General features: G+C 44.0%; 1 protein-coding gene across 1 annotated transcript; it reads right to left on the bottom strand.

Annotated features, from left to right (window-relative positions):
- Positions 1 to 9409: 9409 nt before the first annotated feature.
- Positions 9410 to 10846, bottom strand: FAM110B (family with sequence similarity 110 member B). Its single transcript, XM_082499487.1, has one exon. The coding sequence runs from the start codon at positions 10741 to 10743 to the stop codon at positions 9631 to 9633; it is 1113 nt and encodes a 370-aa protein (XP_082355613.1). The 5' UTR covers positions 10744 to 10846; the 3' UTR covers positions 9410 to 9630.
- Between the last annotated feature and the right edge of the window lie 1543 nt (positions 10847 to 12389).

Below are 12389 nucleotides of genomic sequence, written 5' to 3'. Positions count from 1 at the left end.
CTCATAATTCCTTCTCAAAACATTTAAAGGAGGCAGGTCCCACCTCCGCTGTTGCACATCCGTGCCTCCCCCAAAGGAGGTGGTTTCTGAAGGGAACAGGCTGAGGATAATTTCCAGGACTCCTGGACCTCTCGTATCGCTCTCATCTCTCCTACGTTTCGCTGCTGAGGGGACAAAGACCTCCAGTATTCTTATCTTGGCATTCCCCACTTAGGGGAACGAGGGAAGCATTACAAATGAGTCTGCAGGGATGTATCGTGAAAGCAGCAATAAAAACTAAAAAGACAGCACTGGGGGCTGTGGCCACTCAGATCTTTTGGGAGCGGTGAAACTATTCCACATCCCTCCTCCGGAAAGCTTGTTCATTGAAACCCGGTGACTAGCTCTGCTCCCGCAGGCTGTTCCCGAGGAAGACCTCACGGTCAGACCATCACGGCTGACGTTATTTTCAGATCACATTTCTGCTCCCCGGCCTGCAAGAGAACAAAAAGTGTGCTAAAGCCTCTCCCTCTCCCCTCGCTGTCCCCCCGCACCAGGCAGGACATGAGCAAGGATACGCCAACATCGAGGTCGCTCTAAAAATTCACGCTCTCTCTCCTGCTTCCTTTGTTTAATGGTTTTATAGACAGCAAGTCTACCACTTAATTTTTGGAGCCTAACAACTTGCTTGTAGCTGGTGGGAAAGACACGTGTGCAATAGTCAGCATCAGTCAGGAAAATGCTTCCGTTTTAATCAGGTTTTTTTTTCTGAAGAGGTCCAGCTTCATAACCCAGCTAACAACCCCACACTGTTATCTACATGACCTGGTACCATCTGGCACAGGGAAAAAAAAAAAGTGCAGGGTATCAATAGGTGCCAGGTATTCATATTGAACTATTTCTCTAACTTAAAATAATATTAAAAAATTAGAACAAACTACCACCACTCACAAATACATTAAGCCAATGGATTAGATTTCCTGCGCATCAATACGAGGCTATAAATGATTCTTAAAAACACTGAATTAAAAGCATAATTAATTGCTGAGGCCTGGCTGGTGGCATGGCTTTATAGAGTTAGTCCCTCCTTCCCGTGCACCCAGCCTTCCCCACGCCTGGCAAGTCGGGCTGTATCCCAGAAAGAGCTGATGCAGCTGCAGGACTTTGTTGCTCCTTGAAGTCACACAGGCTCTCTCCTTCAGCCAGCCAGTCGGATCACTGACTTTTTCCCAGCATCTACTGAATCTGAGTGCTCTGCTGTGATTTCAACCATGTGAAATGCTGGTTTTTTTATTCAGTGAAACATGTGGACAGGAGACCCCTTTCCATACGCTTTCAACGCATTCCACAATTTCACGGCATTACACATCTGTTCACTCAGCAGCCCCCTGAAAACCCAGAGTCTCCCTGAGCATCAGCTCTGTGTGGTACTTGGGTGGGAATAAGCCCAATAGAAAAATCTCTACTTCCACACTGCAGCTGCCTTCGGCTATTAAACCATACAGGACCCCGAGCCCTGACAGCACAGCCCATGGTGGGGGGTTTACCAGGAAAGGACCCCAAAGCGGTCCACTTGCTCCCTCTTCCATAGCGGAGCTGGAAGTAGGACAACCGCGGGAGAAGTGTACGCCTTTCAACGGTGACCTTCAAGGAGCAGGGTCTGCCCTGAACATTTCAGAAACAATGCCTTGAATAAATAATTTCCCATAAAGGTTTTTGATATCACAGCTGACTACTTTGCAGTTTATTACTTAAACGTGGTTTGTGGTAGGGAAGATTGATTTAAAATAGCACCAGTCGTACATCGCTCCTGAAACACCTCGTCGGTGTTTAGAGACGAGTGAAAGGGGCACCCCCGAGGCTTGATATGAATATTCATGATGGCTCATTAGTTCCTAGTTTTTCCATAAGCTGGTCATTAGCAGTCAGTAAAAATTCAGAGAACAAATTATAACACATGCTACCTCTGTGTAAGGAGAGACACCCTGTGCCAGTACGTAGGTCCCGACCTTCACCTCCAACCAGTACTATTATCTTGGTGAAGTTGTGCTTCGCCAAACCTTTGCCTCATTTCACAGATCTATATCCTGTAGAAAAATTATTTTTCATTAAGATATTTCACTGCAGAACATCATATAAATCTTCTGGGGATAAACACAACAAAATTAATTGAAAACTTAGTGATAGCCGAGGTGGTGTGGGCAGCATCTTCTAGGAGACTGGCAACACAGATGGTCCTCTCGTCAGGGACCTGGACGGTGCCACTGCAGAGGAATACAGTATGGGGACAAATTTCTTGGCCCAGGGAGCAGCAGGAGCTGTCGATGGGGAATTTCAGCACACCGAGCTAGATGCAGGGTGGTTTCTGCTGTGGGTCTGTCTGAAAGCGAGGAGGGATCTCTGCACATCTGCGCAAGGTTTCACCGCTCCCAGGGCTCCTACCCGCGGTGCCTGGAGGGATTTCCCCCATGTGCTGCTGCTTGGGGAGACAGAGCAACAGGTGAAGAAGCGGCAGAAAACTAATGCACGAGACTTACAACAGGGAACAAACTCCCGCCCCAAAACAGGGAAAAGTATTAAGCTCTTACAGTGGGTGAAACCCTGCCCACCCCGCTTAAAATCTGGAGTAAAATTCCCATTGACTTTAACAGGGCCAGAATTTGGGTATCGTTTTTTTCATGGTCTGCCCGGATGAAGCACCCAACCACGTTTTACAGTTTCCTCATGCCACCGTGGGGAAAACTGTAACGTTTTATTAGCTTTTTTGGTTCTTTTTCACTGCATGGCATTTCTTTGGGGAAAAAAAATCCCATCCCTGCGATTTCATTAGGAAACAACAGTAAAAAAAATAAATAAATAAATCATTTTACAGTATGTCTTCTTGCCTGTTCTTTACCTCCTGAATTCAATACTGGAGCGTATGCTGATGCAAAGCGCTCCTATTTTCACTCGGTCTGTAGGAGAGGGTTTGAAAGGCCTCGTTGGTTGAACATGCTAGAAACAAACCCATGGGAAACCAAAAGCATTATGACAGCTCTCTGGTGAGAGTCCTTCAGCACAAAAGAAAATTCAGCAGATGGACTCAAACCCATAAGCTCGCAGAAAGCGTTTTCAGATGGGATGACTTCGTTCTGTGCCAGATCCGTGTAAGCTGATATGCTCCAAGATATGCAAAACACGGATAAAGAAAATCAAGCCTTTGCCAAAACCTAATACTATAATTTTCATGCAGTCAGACACGTTAACTGAACCTGCACTGCCCAGTCCTATTTGCAGGCCAACATTAATAAATAAGACTATGGCAATTTTCTGTTGCCCCCCACAATCTATTTAAAATAAAGAACAAAACTACCACCCTCCAAAACTTTAGTAAAATAAAGCTCACGTTCAGCCAAGCGCCCTTTTATCCTTCTACTTAAGCCACTCCAAATCACTATCAGTACATTTCTAAACGCTCTGTGCTGAGAGTAGCAAAGCTTTTACAGTTCAGAATGGCAAGAGCGACTTCATAAAAGATTAATATACTTGAAAAGCAGGTCATTTATTAAAAGATCTTTTAAAGGCTTCATTTCTTAAAAAGCAAAACTATCTGCCCACCTCCGCATCTTGTCTGAAAGCATTTGCATACACAGCTGCTCTCTAAATTTCAACCCTGATTTTTTTTTTTTTGTTTTCCTCCCTTCTTCATTTTTTAAGATATGAATAGCGGGTATTTACCCCCAACAGTGGCATGCTTCACCATGTGCCTTCTGCTTCTATACACAGATTTATCCCGTCTCCCATATAAACACACAGATACCCTTCTCTCTCCGGTTGAGGTGTCGGACCCTCAGCCCCAGGGCTGCACGGGGCGGCCGCCTGGGGATTTTAGCTTCCGAACCCGCCCTTCTCTTACCACAGCTGGAATTCTCCCGCAATAGCCAGGTAAGGACAGATGTCTCCCGGATCTTCCACTGTCCCCTGTTTTTACGATAGTCTGTTCAGGCAGCGCTCTTCAGCCGCCTGCCTGGGAGCTGAGCAAGTGGTGTGTGCGCCACAGGGGTGAGACAGGCAGGTACCATCTTACCAAACCGCAGAGGGCAAAACAGTAACTACTGCTTGGGTAGCGGGCCCGTATCATCCTTTTCACTGGAAATTGAGCCACCTTTGCACAGCGCCGTCCTCAAGCCAGCATTTTATACGGAGCCAAAGAAGTAGCAAGAGTACGCATTGAGCGAGATATACAGCAGAGAAAGAAATACGGGCAATTTTGGACCGACACGTTGGTATTTCAAGATACGTTTGGCATCCTGTTCTTCACGAGTGTTTTCAATCACTAATTCTTCCTAAGGAACCACCTCTTGCTGTTTCATCTTGCCTGCAAATAGCACGGCACAGCAGAAAATGAAGAAATAATCCATTAAGTAGATTAGTATCTGTGCAGGACACGTCAGCTCCACTGCAGCCACAGAGTTCCTCTCTTGGAAATAGGCTGCCATGAATACGGGGGTTGTAAAAGACAGGACAAGTTGTGGGAAAGTCGCTTTGGGATTCAGGGGCATCGACATAACTAAGGGATGAGGCTGGCTAAGAAAGGAGGCCAAGCGAGGAGAATAGGACAACCTTGGTCATATATTTCAGAGAAGAGAAGATGAAAAAGCCAGACAAGACAAGGAAGCAGCATGCAGAAAGGAAGAAGGGAAGCTGGGAACACTGAGGAAAGGCAAGACACCAAGAAGGTGGAGAAGACTTGCAGTGCCAAAAGCAAGAAACAATAATAGCACAGATACTAGCGCTCTTACTCTTGTCATAAGACCATCATGAAAATTACTTTAAATTTAGAAAAATGACATTTAAGAGATTACGGTTTTTGTTATATAAATGATTGTTTGTCATGAAAACTAAAAAAAAATAAAAAGTCACCGCTTATTATTACTGATTTTTGATGGGCAGCCACAACCAAATTCTTAAGTTATCAAATATAAAATATGCTTGAAGGCTGCTCGTACCTACCAGGGCAAGACAGATGGTGTGGTGTAGGTGTCTCCACTTTAGATTGCACTGCACCCCAAATGGACAACATCTGAGTATTTTAGCAGCAATGTACTGACAAACGCTGGGACACAGCTATTGATCACCACTTGGGCTTCCAGGGAGAAAAATAAAAGAGGTTTATGGGTTAATACTTCTGACTGAAATTTGCTTATTTAGCGGTTCACTTAACAGATGCCATCATCAGGAGATAAAAGTCCTTACACGGAACAGACAATTTTAATGGCCTTTCCCATTAAGCTACGGGTGATATATTTCAAAGGGCAGATTATTTGAGTCGTTCCGCTGACAGCAAGGGATGTCAGATGAATTCAGAGTATCAGTGAACATCTAAGTCTTGGTAACGAGGATTCTAATATAGAGTTATATTACAATTCAGGACAAAACACCTTGACCAATTTATGCTCTGGTACAGCACAAAGGGACCTTACACTATATCTACATTTACATTCATTGCCAAAATAGGCAACGGACCCTTACTGTTCATGGGAACAAAGCTCCAGATGCTCTTATATTCTAAGCCTAATGTGCTCAGCTACTGGTGTGGCACCATTAATCACATAGAACATGACTTTTATAGCCTTGGAAAACTGGCATCTCCCAGATTTATTGGTTTGACTACTCTACTTAATAAAAAGTTTCTTATGAACAAGTGAGCTCTGAATATAATGTACGAAACATTATCATCCCATAATCAATAGGTATCGGGAAGGCTGTTTTCAAGGTTTAGCTCCTTTCCTGCTCCCCCGCAGACTGAAATTACTCAGCTCTGTACTGCAAAGCTCCATTAAGCGCTTTGTTTTTCATTGAATGACTGGAATCAAACGCGTATGGCCTCCATGGATGGATACACTGCTGTAAAAAGAGATAAGTCAGCAATACTGATTGGCTCTGTTGTCTGAGTGTGCCTTTTGATTTTTGAATTTCTGCCAAAAGCATCATCCTTCTGTGCTTACCCTTCAAAAGCCCTCGGTCAGTCAGACGGCGCACACGCTCGCAGCACAGCGCTCTCCCTCGCAGAAACAGTATTCATAAAAAAGAAAATCCCAGAACTTGTATTTGTTGACTGTAAATTTGTGGCACAGATCCTGTATCTCTCATCTTTCACGACAGTGTTACTATATAATACGAAGTGATTAAAAGACCGGTTTTACTTTGCCGCCCATCTCTTTCACTCAGAGAAATGGTTTATCTCTGCGCAAAGTTGTACACAGCTTTCAAATGTACTTTGTCATATCATTTTCCTCTTCCTTCCCCCCCCCGGCAAGTCAAAATAACAAAACCGCACCATAAACCCTTGTGGTGGTTTCTTTCGTGCGGGAGTGTGAATTCATACTAATGACTGAAAACGCACTGCGTTTTTCTTCACTTCTGGGGCCAGGACTGTCAGCGCCGGGCCCAGCACTGGCTTCCACCGGACGCCACCGACTTGCAGCTTCCTCAAGAAGCTGCTGCTGCAGCGAGAGCTGTTGTTTAATGATGGGCACTCGCCGTGTGCTTTGCACCCGAGTAAAGGGCTGCTGGAGGCAGCAGGAAGAGGAGCAGAACGGGTCCGCGGTGAGGCACCTGGGTTGGTTACAGCTCCCTCTGCAAACGCATCGTTCGGCACTCAGGAATCTCCTAAGGCAGAGCCAAACAACGGACCCCCCGACGTGTCTGCAAAGGCAAAATGGTTACTCCCATTTGAAAGCAAAACCAGATCAGACAGCGACGATGTGGCTTTTACACAAACATACAGGTAACAGCAAATAAATAAATAAATCCTATCTGCACGAGCTGTAATAAAGTGACGAATGAAGGCAATTCTTATTGGCATGTTCAAATCCTTGTGGATGTTTTCAACAGATGAGTTTTTCTTGTCGTTTCTATTACTGCAACCTCACCAGAGCTGCCAGTTCGGCTGACTGTGAAGGTCTGGGTCCTGTACAGCCCTCCTCACACGCGCGCTGTAAGCAACGGGATAGCGGTGTCAGAGCCCCCCACTGTGCTGGGTGTCAACGGTGCTGCTTAAGAGCTTGGGTGAGGAAATGCTCTCTTACAGATAGCTAGATAGCTCACAAGCCTAACGCCCTTGTGGCAATAAAAGGAAATGAATTTGATTCCTCAAGAGCCTACAGCTTCGTAACAAACCTTGGGAAACAAGTTCAGAATGCTAGCATATGCTCTAATCTATTTTCTAGTTATAAAGGCTTCTTTATTACTGGTTTTGGCTGACAACAGCAGAGATAGCATGTTTATCATCATTCTTAAAACACTCGAGAGAGAACAATGTGAGTGCATTTTTATTTCGGTTTTAACTTCTTTATTTCATTGCTGTACAGCTGCATTACACTTGGCTTTAATCCCTTAAGCATTATTTTCCTTGGCAAAACAGTCACTGAACTGAGTAGAACTTACTATTGGAAAAATATGCTTGAAAAACCAGTGTGATGTCAATGCCAACCGAAACCCGTGGAGCTTAAAATGTCACAAATGTGCCTGTAGCTGAAATACATAGCTCCTCATTTTTTTGACTGAACTAGGAATGTTGTAGTCTTAGGTTGTGAAGCCGAGTGTAAAAACCATCGAGTAGCCTCCTGAAACTGAACGCGTGCTTTCCCCCACCCCTCCATGAACAACCATTTGGAAAACAACTATATAAAACTTGATGTAGGATAATTCCACAGGCAACAAACGGCTGCGTGGCTCTGCCTCTAGGCTCGCCTGCATTAACTGTGGCTATCGGTAAGAAGTTGGGCTACAAGCTCCTTAGAGAAGAGATAGAACCCGACTCTGTAAAACATCTTTAATATTCAAATATATAAATAAGCACTACTGAAGAATAATTCAGAAGACTGCAGTGATTCATTATGAACAGATGCTATAAACGGGAACAGTAACATTGCTAGGTAAGGAAGAAGCAAGCTATTTTAGGAGTCTTGAAAATCTCTTCTAGTTCTTCAGACAGATCATGCTGCTATAGTTACTTTATAAAAAATTATATTCTGAAAAGCACTTTAGTAAAAGAAACCTTTTACTGGAACTATTATTTAACCAAGACCTTCTACAGCACTAAAACACACTGCAATTGAGTTCCCGATATAGTTTTAAGAATGGGAGGGGTAAAAAAAAGAACAAAAAACCCTACCATACCTGCACCAGGAGCTATTTATTAGCATAACACTCTTCCTTTTAAAGATTTCGTAACAACTGAAGTATATACAAAGTCTTACAGCATTTACACAATAAAAAAGTTTCCTATTAGCCGATGAAGTATAAGGTAGTGCTGCAATTTACTTCAAAGCGTGTATACGATAATAATGAAGCAGATCACTGTACTTTCAACTTCTCCGCTACCACACCACCACTGCCAGTTGAAATGACAGTTAATTAAACCACTGGGAAGACACAGATTGTCAAAAGATTTGTAACAGGTTGACCTGCAGCACTAACCATCGTAAGAAGGAAAAAAACAAAACCAAAACAAAAACAAAAAAGAAAAGCTACATACTGTCATGTTTCTACACTTTCCTAGAGCTGTAACAAACTTTCACAGCCTTAGATATAACATATGCAAGACAACATAATCACAATTTTTCAGATATAGTTCAGCTACTGAGTGTATTTACTTCTGAATAGGAGGCGTTATATTGATATGGCTGTGTGTTTCCATTTTTGTTCATTAACTGTTCAAATAGGTCTACAAAAAAAAAAATTAAGAGACAGCACAGAGTTTGTAGTCATGATGTGTTTGACTAATAAAGGCATTCAATATCAGCTATAGGATCTAATCATTCCTGTCAAAAGTTTAAGACCAGGAATCTTTGAGTAAAAACCAAACCCACAAAATCCCACGCCTACAAACGTTTCCATCTGTTGACTCCAACCTTCTTTAAGCTTTTCCAACAGGGATAATACAAAAATCACTAAAAAGCTTACACCGACCCGAATGCAAGACTCGTTTAGTTTGAGAGATCAAGCAGATTCACTGGACTACTGCTGTAAAACTGAGGGAGCTTACCTAGAAAAAAGAAATGTTCACCGAACAGTCCCTTACTATAAGTAGGGATATATAGTTTAACAACAACACAGAATTTAAGAACGTAGCATTCTTTGCCTTTTAGGAAGTTTTACACGTGCCAATAATGCACTTTCTACAAGAGATAAGGCTGCTTTGCCTATCGTCATATGCCTAAACCTCTTATTTTGGCCAATTTTGCTTTTCTTCCCCCCAAAGGGATTCTGTTTCAACTTAGAAAGCAGTAACGTCAGTTGACAATATCTGTATTAAGACAAAAAGTGACATATATAAAATCCACAAGGAACCACATAAATACCAAAGAAGTCATATAACCTTTCCATGTAAACACTTTGATTATACTGAAGCCCTAATTAGATTCTCGTCTTAAACTTTTGGCAGATAATGTGTATGCTCAGCCAGGCTTTGTAGTTAGTTATTGTTCAAGTGGAAGCCAGGTCAGCTCACATGTTGACAGGCATGCAACTTGGAAACATTGCACAACAAGCAACACAAAGAGATTTGAGAAGTGTACAAGACTTCAAGTAGACTTCACAACCCTTCACAACTGAATATTCACAGACAAAGCTACAGTCCTTGCTTTTTCTACGGTGGATTTTCTCTCACACATGGGACACTTTCTGTGACTCTCTAGCTTGCTTGATGCTATATAACCACTTGATGATTCTGGCATTCCTTTCAATGGCAGAAATGCCGTATGGCACACGGTCATTGGCACTGTCATCGTTTCTAAGGTCACTGTTGCTGTCCTGAGACTGTTCACAGTCTGAGCTAATCATGCTTGCACTGCGAAAGTTGAGGGATATAATATCAGAGTTAGCCCTTGCAAAGTTTTCCATCCCGAGGTTTTCAAGCTCTTCAGGATCCAGTCCGCAGTAGTTAAAGAATCGTTCAACATCTGCGTCGACACGAAAGTATCTGTCGCTTAAGTCTGATTTTGATCGCTGTAGGGAGGGTCTTCTACTAACGCCGCATCCAGACTCGACTGCCTCAATCTCTGGGGATTTCAGGGTGGCGATGGCAGCAATTTTGGGCTTTGGAGGCAGAGGTGGGGCTGAACTACTGCAGGGTATTGCTTTTAAGGGCTTTGCGCTAGTTACTTTCCTAATGTCTGAGGAGCTGTGAGAGACGTGCAAGAAAGTCTCTGCCGACTGATCTAGAAGCCTTCTGCTGACGTTGGAGCTGCTCTCCTGTGGGCTGCTACGGCCCTGCGTGGGGTAAACCTTCAAAGATTCGGCAAACGAATGTCGGTTCAGCTCCGTTGAATCGGCTCTGTGGGGGGGCCAGTTTCGGGGACCGTGCTTATGCCCTGAACCGGAGCTGGAGCCTTCGGAACTGTTGATGATGTTCTTCAAGATCTCGAGTTTCAGGTTTTCTCTCTGGACGCCGCTCTCAGTCTTCGCATTGTTGCTGAAGACTTTCAAGGTGGGGCTCCCCAGCGCCCGCTTGGCTGCGGGACAGACTGGCGGCTTCGCCAGCACCGCCGGCTTCACAGGCTCCTGCTTGGCATTGATGACCTCCTGGCTCTTGACGTATTTCGCCTTGTCGGCTTCCAGCCTCTCCACCGCGCTCAGTCTTTTTGGATTAGGCTCCGCCTGCCTGCGAAAATAGTCGGGTCCTTTGTTCAGGATGCGGAGAGGAACGGCGGACGTGAAAGTGACGGCAGGGCTGACCGGCTTCACCATGCTACCTGTCGGTAGTGTTTCTGTAGGCATGTTTGGTGGTCTTTCCCCCGCAGCCGTTTTGGATTCTTCTCTGGGATCTCCTAAATGCACGGTGCAGAAACATGTACATTAAGCACAATGAATAGCCGATGAATCCTGGGATCTGAGCGTTAGCAGCAGCGCCTCATCTCACAGCTCATTAAATAACACTGCGTTTCTCTTTTAAAGGCAGCCTTTGTAGGGCAAGGCCACCCGACACAAGTCCGTATTAGTCTGCTCCGCCGACTCCTTTCTTCTCGCTGAAAGATGCGGGAGTCTCGCCGTTCCCTTTGTGCTCCGCTACCGGCAGCGATCTGAAACGCAGAATAACCAACCACACGTTAGCGAGAGCGCCTGACATCAGAGCGATAGCAACAGCCGCCTCCCAGCCCTCCTCTCCTCTCCTCTCCCACCGCCGGACGGGATGCAGCCGCCGGCGCAGGGGAGACAGCGCTCGCGGCACCCGTGCCCCCCTCTTGCCCTGCACCCCCGTGCCTCTTATGAGACATGTTGCTCGTTGCTTACAGTCTGAGCTTGGATTTAACAACATTACACTGGAAAAGAAAAAAATAATAATAATAATAAAAAAAAAATTAAACCCCACCATGATACAGCCATGCATTTCTGGTGGGAGAAAGGGAAGCATATTGTGTCAATTCATAGGATTAGACATATCTTATCTCCTGAAGATGGATGAGAGAGCACTTTCAAACTAATATCTTTGGCTTTGATGAGTTGGTTTGCGTACATATTTTATGTCTAAACCCCAAACATTTTTCTCCTTATAGGCAATGTACTCTGTAAATCTGAGAAATTAAGTGTATTTTGCTTTTTTTTTTGAATGCTCTGGAAAACTATCTGGTCTAAAAAGCAGAGAGCAAACAGAGACACGTAGCATTTTAAGTGCAATGCACACGTTTCATTGTTAATCTAATATAAAATCAACAATTAAAAAGTAGGACATCTTGCTAAAGCCACCGATTCCAGTTCAAAGTCTGTTTGAACATTAGTCCCCAAAGCATCAGTGCTCCAGCAGTAAAATAAGGATTTCCAAGTTCTTGTGATCACCTTATAGGCTTAACAGAACAACAAAAAAAGGCTTTGTTTTTTGATGAAAGATTTTGGGAACACGCAAAAGCATTCTGACTGGGTTTGAAAGAAATGAACTTGTCTTCACATTTGGATATAATCATTCAAGTTTCTACCAAGCAGTGAGTGCATATAAAATTTACCTTCATCTAAATTATTTTAAGATCCTGTCACTTAGGATTGTCACAACAGTGTAAAATCCAACACCATGGATGATGTTACAAGTGCTGTAACAATTTTTCCCACATGAGGCACTGAAGGGCACTTATCACAGAATCTACTTTTCAAGCAGTGATTTAGCTAATGGGACTCATTTGTTTTATTACTGCCCCATTAATCTATGCTGCCCTTTTTAATATCCCATTTCTGTTATCGCTATGTTCTTCAGGGAGAGAAAGAAAAGCAGCTGCTACTTCTTCATTCAGCCTAAGGAACGCAGAGCAGTATCCTTCCCAGGGACAACATGCTTTCAAGCGTACTGCCGTGCTGTGTGTGCTCGTCCATCAGTACCCAAATTACTAATACAGGGTGTGCCATCAGTATATTGTTTGGACCACCACCCCACCCCC

The sequence above is a fragment of the Vanellus vanellus genome, assembly GCF_965231255.1.
Source record: "Vanellus vanellus genome assembly, chromosome: 2".
In the NCBI taxonomy this organism is placed as follows: domain Eukaryota; kingdom Metazoa; phylum Chordata; class Aves; order Charadriiformes; family Charadriidae; genus Vanellus; species Vanellus vanellus.
Note: the sequence above shows the minus strand (reverse complement) of the source record. Positions and strands in the feature narration are given on the sequence as shown.